The sequence below is a fragment of the Mobula hypostoma genome, chromosome 3 (assembly GCF_963921235.1).
Source record: "Mobula hypostoma chromosome 3, sMobHyp1.1, whole genome shotgun sequence".
In the NCBI taxonomy this organism is placed as follows: Eukaryota; Metazoa; Chordata; class Chondrichthyes; order Myliobatiformes; family Myliobatidae; genus Mobula; species Mobula hypostoma.
In genome coordinates this window covers 223069303-223089178 of record NC_086099.1, presented here as the reverse complement: position 1 = coordinate 223089178, position 19876 = coordinate 223069303, and the positions used below count along the sequence as shown (strand labels likewise).

At 51.5% G+C, this 19876-nt stretch overlaps 1 protein-coding gene across 4 annotated transcripts in view; it reads left to right on the top strand.

Annotated features, from left to right (window-relative positions):
* The window catches only part of naprt (nicotinate phosphoribosyltransferase), a 44865-nt gene continuing 24989 nt past the window's right edge, over positions 1-19876 (top strand). For 2 of the 4 annotated variants that reach the window (XR_010017463.1, XM_063044584.1), the window contains exons 1-6: positions 1-408; positions 3679-3806; positions 7733-7815; positions 10064-10194; positions 15719-15834; positions 19585-19781. Coding sequence is in view for 3 of the 4 variants with exons in the window: in XM_063044584.1 (XP_062900654.1) it covers positions 201-408; positions 3679-3806; positions 7733-7815; positions 10064-10194; positions 15719-15834; positions 19585-19781 (863 nt within the window). In the remaining variant the exon portion in view is untranslated. Of the gene's footprint in view, positions 409-3080; positions 3309-3678; positions 3807-7732; positions 7816-10063; positions 10195-15718; positions 15835-19584; positions 19782-19876 lie in introns of those variants that run through there. The other 2 variants (XM_063044585.1, XM_063044586.1) reach the window with 2 other exon arrangements.

Here is a 19876-nt window from a genome sequence, read left to right as displayed (position 1 = left end):
TTTGCGAGATGAGAAAGCTGGCGGCGGGGGCTGACCGCGCTGTGGGTCGCCACGCCGAGACAACTCGGATGCGTGTCGGAACCTGCCAGGGTGACAGGTCCCAGAAGTCTGTGCAGAGGCGGCGTGCGGCGTGACCGAGTGCGGAGTGGCGGCGTGACCGAGTGCGGGGGTACCGCCGCGGCTCTGCGAGGGGTGCGGGCATGTTTCTGAAGCGCAGCGTGCAGCCGCTCCTGACCGACTTCTACCAGTTCACCATGGCTTACGGGTACTGGAAGAGCGGCAGGCAGGGGGAGCGGGCGGTGTTCGAGCTCTGCTTCAGGAAGAACCCCCTCGGGGGCGAATTCACCATCTTCGCGGGGCTGCAGGACTGCCTGAGCTTCCTGTCGGAGTTTCAGCTGAGCCGGGAAGGTCGGTCACGCCGGGGCGGGGGCGGAGGGGCTGATGCGCCTTGGGGGCGTCTCGGTACACTTTCACAGGCAGACAGGCAGGAGCTGAACGCGGGGTCTGGCATGTTCCCCTTCATTCGCTCCTGATGCAAAGTTACAGTGGCACGCAAAAGTTTGGGCACCCCCCCCCCCGTCAAAAATTTCTGTTACTGTGAATAGCTAAGCGAGTAAAAGATGACCTGATTTGCAAAAGGCATGAAGTTAAAGATGACACATTTCTTTAATGTTTTAAGCAAGATTACTTTTTTAAATTTCCATCTTTTACAGTTTCAAAATAACAAAAAAGGAAAAGGGCCCGAAGCAAAAGTTTAGGCACCCTGCATGGTCAGTACTTAGTAACACCCCCCATGGCAAATGTCACAGCTTGTAAACGCTTTCTGTAGCCAGCTGAGTCTTTCATTTCTTGTTTGGGGGATTTTCGCCCATTCTTCCTTGCAAAAGGCTTCTAGTTCTGTGAGATTCTTGGGCGGTCTTGCATGCACTGCTCTTTTGAGGTCTATCCACAGATTCTCGATGATATTCAGGTCAGGGGACTGTGAGGGCCATAGCAAAACCTTCAGCTTGTGCCTCTTGAGGTAGTCCATTGTGGATTTTGAGGATTGTTTAGGATCATTATCCTGTTGTAGAAGCCGTCCTCTTTTCATCTTTAGCTTTTTTTACAGACAGTGTGATGTTTGCTTCCAGAATTTGCTGGTATTTAATTGAATTCATTCTTCCCTCTACCAGTGAAATGTTCCCCATGCCACTGGCTGCAACACAAGCCCAAAGCACGATCGATCCACCCCCGTGCTTAACAGTTGGAGAGGTGTTCTTTTCATGAAATTCTGCACCCTTTTTTCTCCAAACATACCTTTGCTCATTGTGGCCAAAAAGTTCTATTTTAACTTATCACTCCACAGCACTTGTTTCCAAAATGCATCAGGCTTGTTTAGATGTTCCTTTGCAAACTTCTGATGTTGAATTTTGTGGTGAGGACACAGGAAAGGTTTTCTTCTGATGACTCTTCCATGAAGGTCATATTTGTGCAGGTGTCGCTGGACAGTAGAACAGTGCACCACCACTCCAGAGTCTGCTAAATCTTCCTGAAGGCCTTTTGCAGTCAAACGGGGGTTTTCATTTGCTTTTCTAGCAATCCTGCGAGCAGTTCTCTCGGAAAGTTTTCTTCGTCTTCCAGACCTCACATTATGAACTGAGGAAACAGCTACCTGAAAACGCTTTGCTATCTTCTGATAGCCTTCTCCTGCTTTGAGGGTATCATTTATTTTATTTTTCAGAGTGCTGGGCAGCTGCTTAGAGGAGCCCATGGCTGCTGATTGTTGGGACAAGGTTTGAGGAGTCAGGATATTTATAAAGCTTTGAAATTTGCATCACCTGGCCGTTCCTAACAATGACTGTGAACAAGCCATAGCCCTAACAAGCTAATTAAGGTCTGAGACCTTGGTAAAAGTTATCTGAGAGCTCAAATCTCTTGGGCTGCCCAAACTTTTGCATGGTGCTCCTTTCCTTTTTTTCACTCTAAAATTGTACAAAACAAAAATAACACACTAATCTTGCTTAAAATGCTGAAAAGAATGTTTCATCTTTAACTTTATGACTTTGGAGATTAGTTCATCTTCTACTCACTTAACTATTCACAGTAACAGAAATTCTGACCGGGGTGCCCAAACTTTTGCATGCCACTGTATGTTGAGGTCACACGAGATGTTGGTGAGGCCGCACTGGTAGCACTGTGCACAGTTCTGGCCACCTTGTTAGACAAGAGATGTTATTAAACTAGAAAAGATTTACCATAAGTAGAGGAGACACGGGAAACGCAGAGCAACAGAGACAAAATGCTGGAGGAACTCAGGGTCGAGCTGTGTCAACGTATTGGGCCAAGGCTCTTCATCGGGACTCAAAGCCAGGATCGGGAAAAGATTCTGGACTCAGGGGTCCTGAGTTACTGTAGACCAGGACGTTATTCTTGGGAAGATATGGCATTGAGGGATGGAACCATGTAAGATCAGGAGGGGCATGGACAGGGTGAAAGCACATATATTTTCCCCAAGGGAGGGGGGTGCTAAAGACAATTAGCTATAGATCAGAGACCAGAGATTTAAAACGGACATGGGGGGGGGGGGCGCAGATTCTTCACACAAAGATTGGTGCGTATTTGGAACGAGCTGCCAAAAGTAGAGATGGAGGCAGGCACATTAACACCGTTAACGAGTCATATAGATAAATACACGGACAGGAGAAGTTTAGACTACACAGAGGGAAACAGAAAGCAGAATTTCAACATTCAAAAGTAAATTTGTTTGTTCACAATCCTGGGACTCATTTTCTTGCGGGCATTCACATTAAATATGGAGGAGAATCTATGAGAGACCGCCCACAGGACAGGCAACCGGCGTGCAAAAGACAACACTCTGTGCAAATACAAAAAAAAAATACAAATATGGAGAACACGAGATGAAGAGCCCCTGAAAAGCGAGTCCATGGGTTGTGGGAACAGTTTGGTGTTGGGGCCAGTGAAGTCGTCCCCTCTGGTTCAGGAGCCTGATGGTTGAGGGTTAATAACCTGGTGGTGTGAGTCCTGAGGCTTCCTGGTGGCAGCAGCGAGTAGAGACCGTGTCCTGGTGGTGGGGTGAGGTTCCCTGATGGTGGAGGCTGCCTCCCTGCGACAGCGCTCCGTGTAAATGGTGGGATGGACTGCGTGGTATTCATTACTTTCTGTATAGTCTTGCAGTTAATAAGTGCAGAGCGAGCATACCATGTCCAAGGGTCACATCGCTGAGCGATCGAGAGTTCAAACTTTAATGTGTAAGAGGCCTGTTCAAAAGTCTGATAACAGCAGGGTAGAAGCTGTCCTTGGGCCTGACGGTACGAGCTTTCAGCCTTTTATATCTTCTGCCTGATGGGAGGGGGGAGATGAGAGAATGTCTGGGGTGGGAGGGGTCTTTGCTTTACCGAGATGGGGCGGGAAGTGTAGACAGAGCCCGTGGAGGAGAGGCTGGTTTCCGTGATGTGCTGGGCTGTCTCCAGAACTCTCTGCGGTTTCGGGCAGAGCGGTTTCCGTACCGAGCCGTGATGCACCAGGGTAGGATGCTTCCTATGGTGAGGGTTACCGGATGCGTTTGGGGACTCCCTAACAGTGACGTGGGTGGCTCCCACCCTCAGTGACTGTGGGAGAGGGTGGGGCTGGTCGCTGTTCGGATCAGAGATAACAGGGCCCCACCGCTCTTCCCCACAGACGTACAGTTCCTGCGCTCGGTGCTCCCTCCTGCCACAGAGGAAGGCTTCTTCAACTACCTGCTCAACATCAGCACCCGCGAGGTGACGGTGCGTGCTGTTCCTGAGGGATCGATCGTCTTCCCACAGGTAACCAGCGGCGGGGCACCGGGAATCCCCCCACCCCCCCCAGAACACATCTCCCCTACCTGGTCTCTTGGTGCGTGGTATGTGTGCGCGCACGCTTGTGTCCGAGAGAGAATAATATGTTTGCGTGCATGTGAGAGATAGAGGAATTGCGTGTGTGAGGGACAGAGAGGGTGTTTTGGGTGTGAGAGAGAGGAAGAGGAATATTTATTTATTTGGAAATACAGCACGGAACAAGGCCCTTTCGCACCAGCAAGCAACCTGCCGATTTAACCATAGCCTAATCGTAGGACAGTTTACAGTGATCAATGATTCTACTAATCGGTACAGCTTTGCACTGTGCCCAGAGGAAACCCACATTTGCCTGTGTGTGTGTGAGTGTGTGAGAGTGAGTGTGTGTGTGTGTGTGTGTGTGAGAGAGAGAGTGAGTGTGTGTGTGTGTGTGTGTGTGTGGACGTCTTTTGTACATGAGTTGTCTATCAGCATTTGTCTCTGCACGGTGGATTCTGGTAAATTAGGACACATTGAGACCTGTACATTTTGGCCTAATTAAGCAGCTGCCCCAATTACCTGGCTTCATGAAAATACTTAAAAGATAAACTACTGTTAACTGAATAACAAATTATGTATTTAAATGAAATACAGAGCAAATTAGAACACTATCAAAAGTAGTACAGTACTATAAAACTTTGTATTAATTCCTAATAGTTATCAACAGAGAAATTCATCCAGTGTACACTGCCAGTTCTTTTCATTGACTGTAAATGAACACAATCAATGCAGACACCGCGTGAGATAATAGACTGCCTTCATACAATGCTTTCGGTGATTACATCCAGCAAACCTTCATTTTCGTTGTAATTTTCAAGGTGATTGTTGATACCTTCAAATTCTTCATACGCCCTAACTTGTTGAAGTAGTGAAATTATTTCATTGACATCCTTGGTCATTTCTGGCATTTCCAAGCCTGAATGCTTGAAACTGCAGTGAGCAAAACAGTTTTGAACTGTCTTACTGCTTATTTCTTGCCAACTATCAGTAACAAAAATCACTGCTGTTTGAACAGTAATGTCTAACGGCCATGCAAATGATGCTAGTTTTGAAACTGTTCGGCAACAGTCTCCCGTCCCAATTAAATGGCATTGTGTTCCAAATAAACAAAGGGAATCTCGACTATATTTTGTTCTCTAAGATTCAATGAACCAGAATCCGTCGTATTTCCTTGTTTTCCTGTAGTTGCCCGCAAGGGAATGGACCCCTAGGTAGTATATCATGACATCTACATACTTTGAAACTTCGAGCATATGTGTGTATCTATACAGACATAAATTAAATCTGTATACTCATAGGTACATGTACACAGGTGTGTGCGCGCATGGGAGTGAGTGTATCCAGGTCTTGGTCTGTGCATGGGTGTGTGTGTGGACTTACACAGGACTGTGAGGGTGCACATCATTTCATGTGTCCCTGTTTCTGACCGTGCGTGTGTCCCCTTGTGAGTGCTAATGAACAGGCTCGGTTCAGACCTTCCGAAGGATCAAAGATTAACTTTATTCGCCATACACACTTAAATGGCCAATTTATTAGGTACACCTGTGCACCTGCTCATTAATGCAAATACTGGAATGAAAGGGTTACCGTATGAGGAACGTCTGGCAGCTCTTGGGCTGTATTCCCTGGAGTTCAGGAGAATGAGGGGGGATCTCATAGAAATATTTCAAATGTTAAAAGGCCTGAGCAGATTAGATATGGCAAAGTTATTTCCCATGGTAGGGGATTCTAGGACAAGAGGGCACAAGTTCAGGATTGAAGGACATCCTTTTAGAACTGAGATGTGGAGAAATTACTTTAGTCAGAGGGTTGTAAATCTGTGGAATTTGTTGCCACAAGCGGCTGTGGAGGCCAAGTCATTGGGTGTATTTAAGGCAGAGATAGATAGGTTCTTGATTAGCCAGAGCATCAAAGGGATTGGAGAGAAGGCTGGGGAGTGGGGATGACTGGAACAATTGGAACAGCCGTGATTGAATGGCGGAGCAGACTCGATGGGCCAAATGGCCTACTTCTGCTCCTATCTCTTATGGTCTTTGGGTCTTATATCTAATCAGCCAATCATGTGGCACCAACACAAAGCATAAAAGCAGGCAGACGTGATCAAGAGATTCAGTTGTTGTTCAGACCGAACATCAGAATGGGGAAGAAATGTGATCCAAGTGACTCTGACCAAGGAACAATTGTTGGTGCCAGATGGGGTGGTTTGAGTATCTTGGAAACTGCTGATCTCTTGGGATTTTCACACGTGACAATCTGTAGAGTTTACAGAGAATGGTACGAGAAACAAAAGAAAATCCAGAGGGCGGCAGTTCTGTGGGTGAAAACGGCTTGTTAGTGAGAGAAGTCAGAGGAGAATGGCCAGACTGGTTCAGTCTGACAGAAGGCGACAGTAACTCTACTAACATAGAAACATAGAAAATAGGTGCAGGAGTAGGCCATTCGGCCCTTCGAGCCTGCACCGCCATTTATTATGATCATGGCTGATCATCCAACTCAGAACCCCGCCCCAGCCTTCCCTCCATACCCTCTGATCCCTGTAGCTACAAGGGCCATATCTAACTCCCTCTTAAACATAGCCAATGAACTGGCCTCAACAGTTTGCTGTGGCAGAGAATTCCACAGATTCACCACTCTCTGTGTGAAGAAGTTTTTCCTAATCTCGGTCCTAAAAGGCTTCCCCTTTATCCTCAAACTGTGACCCCTCATTCTGGACTTCCCCAACATCGGGAACAATCTTCCTGCATCTAGCCTGTCCAACCCCTTCAGGATTTTATACGTTTCAATCAGATCCCCCCCTCAATCTTCTAAATTCCAACGAGTACAAGCCTAGTTCATCCAGTCTTTCTTCATATGAAAGTCCTGCCATCCCAGGAATCAATCTGGTGAACCTTCTTTGTACTCCCTCTATGGCAAGGATGTCTTTCCTCAGATTAGGGGACCAAACCTGCACACAACCACATGTAACAGCAGTGATATGCGGAGGAGCATCTCTGAATGCACGACATGTCAAACCTCGAGATGGATGGGCTACAGCAGCAGATCACCAGCATACAGTACATTGAGTAGTGGCTGCTTTATTAGGTACAGGAGGTACTGAATATAGTGGCTGCTGGCTGTGGTGTACATTCGCATTAATGTATTAGGAACTTACTGTGGGGTGTTGGCACAACATCTAACAGAAAAACACATTCAACACATAAACAATTATATAAAATATAAAGTTAGCGGTTAAAGTCTGGATATAGAGTAAAATGTGCATAAATACCTGCATGTATTTACAATGCAAACAACAGTATAAACATGGTTTAAAGTGTTTACGGAGTGCTGCATTGGCAGGGGTAATAGATAGAGGAGGTGGGGGGGGGTTCTAACTAGAATGGCTGATCAGATTACGTGCTTGGGGGAAGAAACTTTTAAAATAGCACAGCTTTTGCTTTCATAGCCCTTTATGCTTTCCAGAAGGGAGCTTTTGCAAAAGGCAGTTTGCGGGGTGGGTAGTGTCCGTAATGGTTTTTCCTGCTGCCCACTTGGTTGTCCCGGGCACATACGAGTCTTGCAGCGATGGTAGACGGCAGCCGATGGCCTGAGAGTTGGCTGTGGTTCTTGTACATGGTGAGAGGGTGCTGCGTCAAGCCAGACAGTAATGGCTGATGTGAGGATGCTCTCTGTGATGGCAGTGTGGAATTGTTCTGGGGAAGATGGAGTTTTACCTGAAGTACGTCCTCTGCTGAGCCCATTTGTTAATGAGGGGGACTGAGCGGGTTGAGATGGGTATTGTGAGAGGATACTGACAGCATTCACGAATCTGTCTGTGAGCCACTGTTGATGGGATTGCTTCTGAACCCCTCTCTCGGTGTTGTTTGTGAATCTCTCTCCAGGTCGCGCTGTTGGAAGTTGAGGGTCCGCTGGCGATTGTTCAGATCCTGGAGACGCCGTTGCTCACTCTGGCCAACTACGCCAGGTCAGGCCCCGTCATCTCTGGATTGTGCTCCTCCTGCTAGTTAGTTAGAGGCCTTGCACACACCACACACCACCGTCACCAAGACCAACAACCACGCGGTCAGCCTGTCGCACTGTCAAACAATCACACAGGCACTGAAAAACAAATACCCTGGAAATCTGGAGAAGATCCAGAAAATGTGGAAATTATTGACCGGCTGGGTGGTATTTATTTATTATTGTCACATGTACCCAGGTACAGGGGAAAAATATTATTTTGCATGCCGTCCATTACAGACCATTTCATTACAAAGTGCACAATATAGAGCAGAAAACAAAAACAGATGCAGAATAGAGTGTTACAGAGAAAGTGCAGCACAGGGAGACAATAAGGTGCAAGATCATAACAAGGTTGACTGTGAGGTCAAGAGTCCTATCTTATCATACTGGGAATCAGTCAGTAGTTTTCTAACGGTGGGATCAAGGCTGTCCCCAATCGTGGTGGTATGTATCTTCTGCCCGGTGGGAGGGGGCAGAAGAGAGAATGTCTGGGTGGCTGGGGTCTGTGATTTTGCCGGCTGCTTTACTGAGGCAGACAGTCAGAGGTGCAGACAGAGTCTATGGAGGGGAGGCTGAGCCATGTCCGCAGCTCTCTGCGGTTTCTTGCGGTCACGTGTAGAGCCGTTGCTGTACCGAGCTGTGATGCATCTGGATGGGATGCTTTCTAAGGCTCCGCCACAATTAAAAGTTTTTTAAAGGTCGATCGGGACGGGCTAAATTTCTTCAGCCTCCTGGGGAGGTAGGGGTGTTGGTGAATTTTCTTAGCTCTGGTGTCTCTGTGTTTGGATTGGGACAGACTGCTGGTGATGTTCTCACCACATGCTTGAAGCTTGCAACTTCAACTCTGCTAATGTAGACAGGAATATGTGCCCTACCCCGCTTCCTGAAGTCAATGACCAGCTCTGGTTTTGTTGACCTTGGCAGAAAGGTTGTCATGACAACGTGTCAGTAAGTTCTCTATTTCCATCCTGTACAACTCATCGTTGCTTGGGTACCACGGTGGTATCATCTGCAAAGGTAGAGCAGGACCTGTCCTCGCTGTCATGAGTACACAGGGAGTAAAGTAGGGGGCTGAGAATATAACCTGGTGGAGCATCAGTGTTGAGAATAATTGTAGCGGAGGTGTTGCTGCCTGTTCTTACTGACTGTGTCCATTGGTCAGGAAGTCAAGGATACATTTGCAGAGGGAGGCATTGACTCCCAGTGTCCGGAGAACTTTTGGAATAATAGTTTGAAGGTGGAGCTGAACTCAATAAGCAGCAGTCTGACATACACTCAGAGCCCCCCTTATTAGCTCACTTTGGTACCGAATGAAGTGGCCACTCAGTGTGTGTTCCTGGCCTTCTGCCAGTGTAGCCCGTCCACTTCAAAGTTTGACAAGGTTCAGAGCTGCTCTTCTGCACGCCACTGTTGTAATGCGTGGTTATTTGAGTTACTGTCACCTTCCTGTCAGCCTGAACCAGTCTGGCCATTCTCCCCTGACCTCGCTCATCAACCAGGCATTTTTAACCACAGAACTGCTGCTCACTGGTTGTTTTTTGTTTTTCTCACCATCCTCTGTGAACTCTAGAGACTGTTGTGTGTGGAAACCCCAGGAGATCAGCAGTTTCTGAGATACTCAAACCACCCCATCTGGTACCAACAATCATTCCAAGGTCAAAGCCACTTAGATCACATTTCTTCCCCATTCTGATTTTCGGTCCGAACAACACCTGAACCTCTTGACCATGTCTGCATGCTTTTATGCTTTCAGTTGTAGCCCCCTGGTTGGCAGCTTAGATTTTTGCACTAATGAGCAGGTCTACCTAATATAGTGGCCTCTGGGTGTAGGTATCTTTATTGTCCAAATGCACCAGGAATGAGTGTAGGGTGAGGGAGAGAGTGGTGGGTGGTGGGAGGAGAAATGGTTAATCTTTCAACTGGAAGCGTAGGACTGCGTGGGGGTGGAGAAACGAGATGGTGGAGGGAGTGTAGAGGGGAGAGGGAGGGTTGGGGAGAGGGGGAGGAGTTGGGACAGGGAGATGGGATGGGAAAGGGGGATTTGGGTAGCGGGTAGCTGGATTGGGGAGGGGATATGGTGGGGGTAGATGGGACGGAGATGAGATGGGAAAGGAGGGTTTTGGGCAGGGGTAGATGGATTGGGGAGGGGATATGGTGGGGAGTAGATGGGACAGGGCGATGAGAGTGTGTTGACCATATTGTTCCCCTAGCCTGGTGGCCACCAACGCAGCCAGGTTCCGTCTTGCTGCTGGACCAGACAGACGACTCCTGGAGCTGGGCCTGCGGAGAGCCCAGGGCCCGGACGGGGGGATCTCGGCCTCGAGGTACTCATACATTGGAGGTGAGGACGACGGAGGGAGAGTCTATTTCAACTCGCACCATGGGAACTGTGTGTCAGAGCAATCACACCACCCCCACCCTGGACAGGATGAGGGGAGGGAGGAGGTTACAGAGACAGGGAGGGGTGTAGGGGATGGAGGAGGTTACAGAGACAGGGAGGGGTGTAGGGGATGGAGGGGGTTACAGAGAAAGGGAGGGGTGCAGGGGCTGGAGGGAGTTACAGAGACAGGGAGGGGTGTAGGGGATGGGGGGGTTACAGAGACAGGGAGGGGTGTAGGGGCCGGAGGGGGTTACAGAGACAGGGAGGGATGTAGGGGATGGAGGGGGTTACAGAGACAGGGAGGGGTGTAGGGGACGGAGGGGGTTACAGAGACAGGGAGGGGTGTAGGAACTGGAGGGGGTTACAGAGACAGGGAGGGATGTAGGGGATGGAGGGGGTTACAGAGACAGGGAGGGGTGTAGGGGACGGAGGGGGTTACAGAGACAGGGAGGGGTGTAGGAACTGGAGGGGGTTACAGAGACAGGGAGGGGTGTAGGGGATGGAGGGGTTACAGAGACAGGCAGGGGTGTAGGGGACGGAGGGGGTTACAGAGACAGGGAGGGGTGTAGGGGACGGAGGGGGTTACAGAGACAGGGAGGGGTGTAGGGGATGGAGGGGTTACAGAGACAGGGAGGGGTGTAGGGGATGGAGGGGGTTACAGAGACAGGGAGGGGTGTAGGGGACGGAGGGGGTTACAGAGACAGGGAGGGGTGTAGGGGCTGGGGTGGTTACAGAGACAGGGAGGGGTGTAGGGGATGGAGGGGGTTACAGAGACAGGGAGGGGTGTAGGGGATGGAGGGGGTTACAGAGACAGGGAGGGGTGTAGGGGATGGAGGGGGTTACAGAGACAGGGAGGGGTGTAGGGGGTGGAGGGGTTACAGAGAGGGAGGGGTGTAGGGGATGGAGGGGATTACAGAGACAGGGAGGGGTGTAGGGGATGGAGGGGATTACAGAGACAGGGAGGGGTGTAGGGGATGGAGGGGGTTACAGAGACAGGGAGGGGTGTAGGGGATGGAGGGGGTTACAGAGACAGGGAGGGGTGTAGGGGATGAAGGGGGTTACAGAGACAGGGAGGGGTGTAGGGGATGGAGGGGGTTACAGAGACAGGGAAGGGTGTGGAGGCCGGAGGGGACTACAGAGACAGGGAGGGGTGTAGGGGATGGAGGGGGTTACAGAGACAGGGAGGGGTGTAGGGGACGGAGGGGGTTACAGAGACAGGGAGGGGTGTAGGGGCTGGGGTGGTGACAGAGACAGGGAGGGGTGTAGGAGATGGAGGGGGTTACAGAGACAGGGAGGGGTGTAGGGGATGGAGGGGTTACAGAGACAGGGAGGGGTGTAGGGGATGGAGGGGGTTACAGAGACAGGGAGGGATGGAGGGGTTACAGAGACAGGGAGGGGTGTAGGGGATGGAGGGGGTTACAGAGACAGGGAGGGGTGTAGGGGATGGAGGGGTTACAGAGACAGGGAGAGGTGTAGGGGATGGAGGGGGTTACAGAGACAGGGAGGGGTGTAGGGGATGGAGGGGTTACAGAGACAGGGAGGGGTGTAGGGGATGGAGGGGGTTACAGAGACAGGGAGGGGTGTAGGGGATGGAGGGGTTACAGAGACAGGGAGGGGTGTAGGGGATGGAGGGGGTTACAGAGACAGGGAGGGGTGTAGGGGATGGAGGGGTTACAGAGACAGGGAGGGGTGTAGGGGATTGAGGGGGTTACAGAGACAGGGAAGGGTGTGGAGGCCGGAGGGGACTACAGAGACAGGGAGGGGTGTAGGGGATTGAGGGGGTTCAGAGACAGGGAGGGGTGTAGGAGATGGAGGGGGTTACAGAGACAGGGAGGGGTGTAGGGGCTGGATGGGGTTACAGAGACAGGGAGGGGTGTAGGGGATTGAGGGGGTTACAGAGACAGGAAAGGGTGTAGGGGCTGGATGGGGTTACAGAGACGGAGGGGTGTAGGGGATTGAGGGGGTTACAGAGACAGGGAGGGGTGATGGAGAGACAGGGAGGGCTGTAGGGGATGGAGTGGGTTACAGAGACGGAGGGGTGTAGGGGATGGAGGGGGTTACAGAGACAGGGAGGGGTGTAGGGGATGGAGGGGTTACAGAGACAGGGAGGGGTGTAGGGGCTGGAGGGGGTTACAGAGACAGGGAGGGGTGTAGGGGATGGAGGGGTTACAGAGATAGGGAGGGGTGTAGGGGATTGAGGGGGTTACAGAGACAGGGAAGGGTGTGGAGGCCGGAGGGGACTACAGAGACAGGGAGGGGTGTAGGGGATTGAGGGGGTTACAGAGACAGGGAGGGGTGTAGGGGATTGAGGGGCTTACAGAGACAGGGAGGGGTGTAGGGGATGGAGGGGGTTACAGAGACAGGGAGGGGTGTAGGGGATTGAGGGGCTTACAGAGACAGGGAGGGGTGTAGGGGATTGAGGGGGTTACAGAGACGGAGGGGTGTAGGGGATGGAGGGGTTACAGAGACAGGGAGGGGTGTAGGGGATGGAGGGGGTTACAGAGACAGGAAAGGGTGTAGGGGCTGGATGGGGTTACAGAGACGGAGGGGTGTAGGGGATTGAGGGGGTTACAGAGACAGGGAGGGGTGATGGAGAGACAGGGAGGGCTGTAGGGGACGGAGTGGGTTACAGAGACGGAGGGGTGTAGGGGATGGAGGGGGTTACAGAGACAGGGAGGGGTGTAGGGGATGGAGGGGGTTACAGAGACAGGGAGGGGTGTAGGGGCCGGAGGGGGTTACAGAGACAGGGAGGGGTGTAGGGGACGGAGGGGGTTACAGAGACAGGAAGGGGTGTAGGGGATGGAGGGGGTTACAGAGACAGGGAGGGGTGTAGGGGGTGGAGGGGGTTACAGAGACAGGGAGGGGTGTAGGGGATGGAGGGGGTTACAGAGACAGGGAGGGGTGTAGGGGATGGAGGGGGTTACAGAGACAGGAAGGGGTGTAGGGGCCGGAGGGGGTTACAGAGACAGGGAGGGGTGTAGGGGATTGAGGGGGTTACAGAGACAGGGAGGGGTGTAGGGAATGGAGGGGGTTACAGAGACAGGGAGGGGTGTAGGGGATGGAGGGGTTACAGAGACAGGGAGGGGTGTAGGGGATGGAGGGGGTTACAGAGACAGGGAGGGGTGTAGGGGATTGAGGGGGTTACAGAGACAGGGAGGGGTGTAGGGAATGGAGGGGGTTACAGAGACAGGGAGGGGTGTAGGGAATGGAGGGGGTTACAGAGACAGGGAGGGGTGTAGGGGATGGAGGGGTTACAGAGACAGGGAGGGGTGTAGGGGATGGAGGGGTTACAGAGACAGGGAGGGGTGTATACCAACCTCACACTGATTCCATTCACAGCTCTCTGTCTGTGCTGTTCCCTTCGCCCATCCACACCACTTCAGAGCAGGTAGACTATAAGGTGCAAAGGTCACAACCAGGTCGACTGTGAGGTCACGAATGAAGTGACATTCAGTCAGCTAACGGCTGAAAGCCCATGAACGTACCTGAACTGCACCTCACCCAAAGCCCCAAGTAGATCTACCAGTTACGGGAGAGGAGAATCTCATTGAAACCTATTGAATATTGAAGGGCCTGGATGGAGTGGATGTGGAGAGGGTATTTCCTGTATTGAGGGAGTCTAGGACCAGAGGACACAGCCTCAGAATAGAAAGATGTCCATTTAGAACAGAGATGAGGAGGAATTTCTTATGCCTGAGAGTGGTGAATCTGTGGAATTCATTGGCACAGATGGCTATGGAGGGCAAGTCATTGGGTATATTTAAAGCAGAGGTTGATAGGTTCATGATTAATCAGGGAGTTACGGGTTTTGGGGAGAATGAGGTTAAGAGGGATAATAAATCAGCCATGATGGAATGGTGGAGCAGACTCGATGGGCCAAGTGGCCCAATTTGCTCCTATGTCTGATGGTCACTACCTCACTATTCCTTTTTTTTTTGTTCTTTTTAATTTATTTTTGTTGTGATTTATAATAATTTTTATGTCATGCACTGTACAGCTGCCAGAAAACAAAATTCCAATGATAGTAATCCTGTCTCTGATGTCACCTCGTCCTGAGTTTCCCGGGATAGAGTCACTGGTACGTGATGATTTGTCCCAGGATAGGCAGAGGTGAGGGTGGGTGTCACCATCTTGGTGTTGAGCTGCATCTTCAGCTCACATTTAGTGTCATAGAGTAATACAGCGCAGATACAGGCCTTTCGGCCCAACCAGTCTATCCCCTCTCACCCTAAGTCTATGCCTTCTAGTTTTAGACATGCCTGATCATCATGTGTCATGTTGTATGACATCATCATCATGTGCCATGTGGTATGACATCATCGTTATGTGCCGTGTCGTATGGCGAGGGCGATCACAGTCTTATCCATGACCATGACTGTACTTGGCAAATTTTTCCACAGGTTTGCCATTGCCTTCTTCTGGGCAGTGTCTTTACAAGACAGGTGACCCCAGCCATTATCAATACTCTTCAGAGATTGTGTGCCCAGTGTCAGTGATCGCATAGCCAGGAACTGTGATCTGCACCAGCTGCTCATACGACCATCCACCACCTCCTGTGGCTTCATGTTCAGGGGTTAAGCAGGTGCTGCACTTTGCCCCAGGGTGACCTGTAGGCTAGCGGGGGGGGGAAGAAGAGCCTTACACCTCCTTTGGAAGAGACTTATCTCCACCCTGTCACCGTACCCTGGTACCCTGGGGTGAGGATGGTTATCTCCATGTTTTCTGTGCCACAGCCAACTTCAAACACTTCTGTAAGACCCCCCTCATTGTCCTACATTCCAAGGAATAAAGACCCAGCCCGCCCAATCTCTCCCTGTAACTCAGGCTCTCTAATCCTGGCAAAGTCCTCATAATCTTCTCTTCACTCTTCCCTGACTAACCATATCTTTCCTCAACAGGGTGAGTAGAATGGTATTCTGCGGCCTCACCAACATCTCCTACAACTGCAGCATAACGTCCCAACTCCTGTAGTTGGTGCCCTGACTGGTGAAGGTCAGGATGCCAAGCGTCATTTTTACTGCCCTGTCTGCCTGTCTCACGGCTTTCTAAAGGTTAAAGATTAGCTCTGCTTGTCACTTGTACGTCAAAACCTACAGTGAAATGCGTCGCTCGCGTCAACGACCATCGCAGACCGAGGTGGTGGGGGCAGCCCGCCAGTGTCAGCAGGCTTCTGGCTGCAGCACAGCATGATCACAGCTCACTAACGCTAATCGGTACACCTCTGGAACATGGGAGGGAACCAGAGTGCCCACACGACGACGGGGAGAATTGTTCAAACTCCTCACAGACAATGGCGGGAGTCGAACCCCGACCAGCGATCGCTGGCACCCTAAATCATTATGCTAACCGCTAGTTACCATGTCACCTGATGCGCGTGTACGCGGAGGTCCCTCTGTTCCGTTACAGTGCCTGGTGTCCCAACACTGCTAGAAACGTATTTACCGAAATACATTGCAGTAATTGTTGCCCTTGTTCCGCGCCACAGGGTTTGACGGTACAAGCAATGTCCTGGCTGGGAAGCTGTATGGTATTCCGTTGTTTGGATCTGTGGCACATTCTTACATCACTTCCTTCACATCAATGTCAGAGGTGAAAGTTCAGGTAAGTGCTTGACCCCCCCACCCCATGGCTTTTGTCCCAGGCTCTCTGACAGCCTGTCGTCTGAAGTAACGGCGCAAGGCACGAAGAGGAAATGGGGAGGGCCTTTGGCATGTTCACTCCGGGTTTAATTGATTTTATTTTGAGAAACAGCACATGGTAACAGGCCTTGCGGTCCAGTGAGCCTGAGCTGCCCAGTTACATCCATGCCACCAATTCGCCTCCCGACCCGTACGTCTTTAGAATGAGAGCACCCGGAGGAAATCTAGGGGCTGACGGGGGGAGCAGGCAGAATTGAACCCCAGTAACTGCTGCCGTGAAGTGTTCCCCTAACCACACCACCCCATGGTTCAGCAGCAGTCCGATAACTTTGCTCTACTGTGGCCCTTGTGAACATGGTATGTAATGTGCTTCTACATACTGGTCTCCTGTTGAAGCTGTTTACGTGACGCCATGAGGCTGTGACGCTGCGGAGGAATGGAACTCAGGCCACGGGTGCTGCAGTAACATCTGGGCAGTGAGCTCCGTGTGTGTACGGGCTGGGCAGCCTGCTAACCTGGCGGCCACGACACGCAGCAGGTGAGCAGGAATGCTGGGCTGGGACGGGAGCCCCGTGGAGAGCAAACAGACCCAGTCAAGACGGGTATAATGCTCTCCTGAGGGAATGGAGAACGTCTGTGCGTGACTTGTTTAACAAGGGGAGGCTGAGGCTCGGGCTGCCACTACACGGTCCTGGATGGGTCAGGGTCAGGGTCCAGTGGCACGGAGTGCAAGGCGACTGGGGACCCTTCACAGCCGCAGCCTTCCTCCACCTTCGCTGTGTTGTGACCTGTCATCATCTTCTGTCAGGTCCACCGCTGAGGCCTTGGTGGGATCACTTTCTGTCTGGACCTTATATTTATTATTTAAATGGGGAGAGAATTCAAAGTTCTGAGATGCAACGGGACTTGGGAGTCCTCGTACAGGATACCCTTAAGGTTAACCTCCAGGTTGAGTCGGTGGTGAAGAAGGCGAATGCAATGTTGGCATTCATTTCTAGAGGAATAGAGTATAGGAGCAGGGATGTGACGTTGAGGCTCTATAAGGCGCTGGTGAGACCTCACTTGGAGTACTGTGGGCAGTTTTGGTCTCCTTATTTAAGAAAGGATGTGCTGATGTTGGAGAGGGTACAGAGAAGATTCACGAGAATTATTCCAGGAATGAGAGGGTTAACATATGAGGAACGTTTGTCCGCTCTTGGACTGTATTCCTTGGAGTTTAGAAGAATGAGGGGAGACCTCATAGAAACATTTTGAATGTTGAAAGGCATGGACAGAGTGGATGTGGCAAAGTTGTTTCCCATGATGGGGGAGTCTAGTACGAGAGGGCATGACTTAAGGATTGAAGGGCGCCCATTCAGAACAGAAATGTGAAGAAATTTTTTTTGCCAGAGGGTGGTGAACCTATGGAATTTGTTGCCACGGGCAACAGTGGAGGACAAGTCATTGGGTGTATTTAAGGCAGAGATTGATAGGTATCCAAGTAGCCAGGGCATCAAAGGTTATGGTGAGAAGGCGGGGGAGTGGGACTAAACGGGAGAATGGATCAGCTCATGATAAAATGGCAGAGCAGACTCGATGGGCCGAATGGCCGACTTCTGCTCCTTTGTCTTATGGTCTTAACACTACCACCATGGGTGACCCCACCAGGAGCAAAGCACCCAACAGCGTCACTGTCCGGGTCTCACAAACTCTCAAGCCTCCCCACCATCCTCAGGGATGAACCATCATTTTGTTTTAGAACATAGTACACAGCACAGTACAGGCCCTTCGGCCCACAATGCTGTGCTGACCCTTTAATCTATTCCAAGGTCAATCTACCTTGTACAAGATGATAAGAGACAAAGATTAAGTGGACAGCAAGGGACTTTACCCCAGGGTGGAAATGCCTAACACACGGAGGGCATGGCTACTGAAATACAGGGCAAAACAGGCCCTTTGGGCTCTTTGAGCCACACCCCCAGCAACCTCCAATCTCACCCCAGCAACCCCCAATCTCACCCCAGCAACCCCCAGTCGAACCCCAGCAACCCCCAATCTCACCCCAGGAACCCCCAGTCTCACCCCAGGAACCCCCAATCAACCCCCAGTCGAACCCCGGCAACCCCCAGTTTCACCCCAGGAACCCCCAATCGACCCCCAGTCGAACCCTGGCAACCCCCAGTTTCACCCCAGCAACCTCCAGTTTCACCCCAGCAACCCCCAGTCTAACCCCAGCAACCCCCAATCTCACCCCAGCAACCCCCAATCTAACCCCAACAACTCCCAGTCTCACCCCCGGCAACCCCCAGTCTAACCCCAGCCTTATCATGGGTCAATTTCGAATGACCAACTGCCCTCCATACCGGTACATCTGTGGACTCTGGGGGCGAAACTGGAGCACCGGGAACGGTACGTGGATGGGAGGGGTACGGAGGTCTGTGTCCGGGTGCAGGCTGATTGGACGACGCAGAGTAAAGGTTCAGCGGGTTGGATTTTAACATGAGAGAAGTTTCTATAAGTCGCTAGATGGGAGGGGAGTGGTCCAGACGCAGGTCAGATAGACAAAGTTATCAGCAGTATAGTATTGGACTGTATTCCTTGGAGTTTAGAAGAATGAGGGGAGACCTCATAGAAACATTTCGAATGTTGAAAGGCATGGACAGAGTGGATGTGGCAAAGTTGTTTCCCATGATGGGGGAGTCTAGTATGAGAGGGCATGACTTAAGGATTGAAGGGCGCCCATTCAGAACAGAAATGCGAAGAAATTTTTTTAGCCAGAGGGTGGTGAATCTATGGAATTTGTTGCCACGAGCAGCAGTGGAGGCCAAGTCATTGGGTGTATTTAAGGCAGAGATTGATAGGTATCTGAGTAGCCAGGGCATCAAAGTTATGGTGAGAAGGCGGGGGAGTGGGACTAAATGGGAGAATGGATCAGCTCATGATAGAATGGCAGAGCAGACTCGATGGGCCGAATGACCTACTTCTGCTCCTTTGTCTTATGGTCTTATAGACCAGGTAAGTACAAGCAGATGCTGCCTGGCCTGCTGAGTTCCGCTGGCACTTTGTGTGAGCAGCCCAGGTTCAGGTTCCCAGCCAGGTGTGAAGTTTGTAGTTTTTGCAGCAGCAATACAGTGCAAGACAAAGAGAATTACTATCACTTACAATAAAAAAATACTTCTAAACAGGTAGATAACCAGTGCAGAAGGGGAATAGCGGGCTGCTGGGAAATCTGATGGCGGGGTGGGGGGGGGAGAGGCTGTTGAGTGTGGGTCTTCAGGCCACTGTACCTCCTCCTCGATGTTAGTAATGAGAAGAGGAGATATCCTGGAGTGTGAAGCTCCTTCACAGTGGATGCTGCCTTCCTGAGGAATTTCATTCCGCCCACATTCCCACTAACTTCCCCCCATTTACCCGCTAAGGACTCCTTATGGCAGCCAGTGAACCGGCGGACGCTGCACTTTGTTGGAATGTGGGAGGGTACCTGGTCACGGGGGGTAAGTGTGGGCTCCACGCAGTCAGCGCTGGAGTCTGGGATCGAACCTGTCGCTCTGGAGTTACGTAGTCGACAGCTTTGTCCGCTACGCCGTGGTGCCCGCTGAGCTCTGTGTACGTAGCACTCCCCTGGTGAGGGGCACGCCGGGAAGAAGCCGTTCTCCCACAGAGCCCAGGAGAAGGATGTCCGGCCTCTTGTTCCCCGTCCCCCTGGGATTTAGTGTCTCTCTGTCTCTCGCAGGGTCTGGGGTCTGCGTGCGGGTCTACGCCAGCGCTGGACTTCGCGTCTCTCTGCAGAGACTGGCTCTCCCGGGTCTGCGAGGTCCTCGAGGTTCCCAAGCGCCAGGTCAACCTGTCCGAGCTGGCGGCCTTCGCCTCCTTCGCCTCCTCGTCGCCCAGGAACTTTGCCGCCGTGGTGGACACCTACAACGTGACAAGGTAGGCGGCCGGAGACACTCTGAGTCACGTCCGTCACGATCCCGTCACGGTGCGGGAAGGGACGGCCACTGAGATCCTCCTGGAGGGGTCGTCAC